The sequence below is a fragment of the Notamacropus eugenii genome, chromosome 7 (genome assembly GCF_028372415.1).
Source record: "Notamacropus eugenii isolate mMacEug1 chromosome 7, mMacEug1.pri_v2, whole genome shotgun sequence".
NCBI lineage: Eukaryota > Metazoa > Chordata > Mammalia > Diprotodontia > Macropodidae > Notamacropus > Notamacropus eugenii.
The window spans coordinates 14,936,826-14,939,638 of NC_092878.1; the positions used below are offsets into that span (position 1 = coordinate 14,936,826).

At 34.7% G+C, this 2,813-nt stretch overlaps 1 protein-coding gene across 1 annotated transcript; it reads right to left on the reverse strand.

Annotated features, from left to right (window-relative positions):
• Nucleotides 1-1,296: 1,296 nt before the first annotated feature.
• On the reverse strand, nt 1,297-2,268 carry LOC140514080 (olfactory receptor 11G2-like). The gene has a single exon (XM_072624065.1). It carries the CDS (start codon nt 2,266-2,268, stop codon nt 1,297-1,299), a length of 972 nt encoding a protein of 323 aa, XP_072480166.1.
• Nucleotides 2,269-2,813: the final 545 nt, after the last annotated feature.

Here is a 2,813-nt window from a genome sequence, read left to right on the forward strand (position 1 = left end):
TTATTAAGTGTGTGTTGATTATAAAAAAAAATTTGCTGTGAACCATCATTCTAATTCTTTTTCCTACCATCTTCCATTGAAAATTATACACAGTTTTGCTCTCAGTGGCATTTTGAGAGTGCCCAATCCTTATGAAATTATTGTTTTCTTTTTCTAAGGTAATAATTTTACTGGCAATATTGAACTTTTCCTATAAAACTTTTCAGAATTCCTATAAGTTTTTAGAGTGTTGTACGAAATTAATAATAAAGTAAAGCGAACAAATTCAAGGGAAAAGTAATTTTTCAAAACATTGAACTCAACATATCCTACATTCTTATATTTCAGTAAAATTTCCATGTAATTGATCTGTGTATTCATTTGTCTTGATGTTAATTAGTCATGTCATTGGGATGGCATCCTGTTCATTTATGAATAAGTGACAAAAATCACAAATGAGGCATTTTTAATAAAAATAGTGATCACAGCACATCTTATTAAACTTCAGTAATTTTCCTCCCTTCCCACCACTCATTATCCAGTCCCAGCACAGATAAAATAAAAAATCATCAGAGAAATCTCAGACTTTAGTATTCTTTTATCTTTTGGGGGTAGCAAAAAAGCACAAATTAAAGGTGGGCTTCATTTCTAGAACAGATGAATTTTCCAAACAAGATTGATTGCAAAATGAATAAAAAAACACATTTCATTTTCCCTTTAAATGGAAGGAAAGCTGAAATATTTTTTATCTTTTTCTCACAGAAATTTTTTGGAACCCAACATACTGTACATATCATACTTAAACATACAGCTCATTTTTAAAAACCACATATTTAAAAAGAAAAGGTATAATATTGTGGTAAAAATAAATATTAAGATAAATCTTAAAGTACCAATATAGAAACAAATTATCATACTAATATATCTTTGATTGGAGTTAGATTCACAGAAAAAAGGGATATATTTGATCAAATACATGGTCTTTTACATTTAGTCTATTATTTCAGTTACCCTTCCTACACATTCAGACAAAGATTGTATTGTTTCTATTTTAGAAAATTAATTACATACTGTAAAAGAAAAATTGCCTAGGGCATATGATGAATATGCGACAAAATAAGTCACATAAGTGACAAAATAAGAAAGAGAGTCTCATTTCATCTTGATCCTTGAAAAAAGCTGTATTCACCAATTTAGATTCTATTCCTAAGCTGAAAGATAAACCTGTAGGATTAGTAATGAATTCAACAGTTATCTATTACGTTCTCTTTCATTCTAATTTCAGATTAGAGAATGAATGGGTTTCACAATGGCCTTTTATGTCTTGTGAGAAATTCTTTTGGTCACCAGAACTTTTCGAAGAGCAGCTTTCATATCCTTGTTTCTGAGACTATAGATCAAAGGGTTGAGGAGCGGAGTGATAACTGAATAAAACAGTGTGACAAGTTTCTGGAATTCTAATGGCTTCTCTGATCCTGGCCGCACATACATTGTCATAACAGAGCCAAAGAATAAGATCACTACAGCCAGATGTGAAGCACATGTGGAGAAGGCTTTACGTTTGCCAGTAGCTGAGGGAATCCTCAGCACAGAAAGAATGACCAAGGCATATGAAATGAGGATGAAGGTAAAAGTACCAAGCATAAAGATAGTATTGAAAGTAGAGTAAATGATTTTTATGGTATGGGTTTTGGAACATGAAAGGGCTATCAATGGGACAGGATCACAAAAGAAGTGATCAATGATGTTTGAGCCACAATAGGACAACTGTGAGACGAGAGTAACTGGTATTAGAAAGATGATAAAGCCACTTGACCAACCAAAGGTTGCCAAGCCAGTGCAGAGATGTGTAGTCATGATGGTTGGGTAATGTAGTGGATGACAGATAGCAAGGTACCTATCAAATGCCATAATGCAAAGATAAAAGCCTTCATCACAGCCAAAAGAGAAGAAGAAATAAAATTGTACAAAGCAACCAACAAAGGTGATGGTCTTGGTCTCAGAAAGGAAAATGGCCAACAAGTTGGGAACAGTTGTGGTGACATAGCAGATCTCCAGGAAGGAAAAATTCCCCAAGAGTATGTACATGGGAGTGTGAAGGTTCTGATCCCAGCGCACAGCACAGACAATAGCTGCATTTCCCATTAATGTTAGCATATACGTTGTTGAGAACACCACAAAGTAGACCATCTGTATCTCCTGGCTGGAGGGGAAGCCCAAGAGGATGAAATGGCTAACAGAATTGACCATGTTTTCTATATCAGAGGTGTTTCCTTTTTCAGAAGCCATGGAGATGATGCTAGATATCAAAATAAATTAAACTGAGACTGTTGCTTTCCCTTGAGAAATGTGAATTGTGTTTTTGTTTATTTTAATGAAATGGTAAGCATCCTGATTTTTTTCTGGAGAGGCAACATTATGATGTCCCCTCTCTATTGCTAGAAGATAAAAATGAACTCCTTTACACTGCAAAGCAACACAATAATACAAAGCAAAATATAGTAATAATCTGGGTTAGAGTTTAGTGAACAAAGACCAATGAACTCAAATTCAGGAATCCTTGTTTCTAGTCCTGGATTTGACACTACCTTCCTATTTGACTCTGAGCCTGTTGCTTAACCTGCTTCTATTTCCTTATCTGTAGTATGGGTATGAGAGAAAGTATGACAGTGAATAGGAGGACAAGCTAAGAGTCAAGAAGATCTGAATCCAAGTCCTTAGATTCTGACACATATTTTCGGTGGAATTATGGGCAGGTCACTTAGACTATCAGTACCCCAGTTAATTCTTCACTCTGTAGGTGGCAGAGCAGTTGCTGTTTTTGTGGAGGAAGT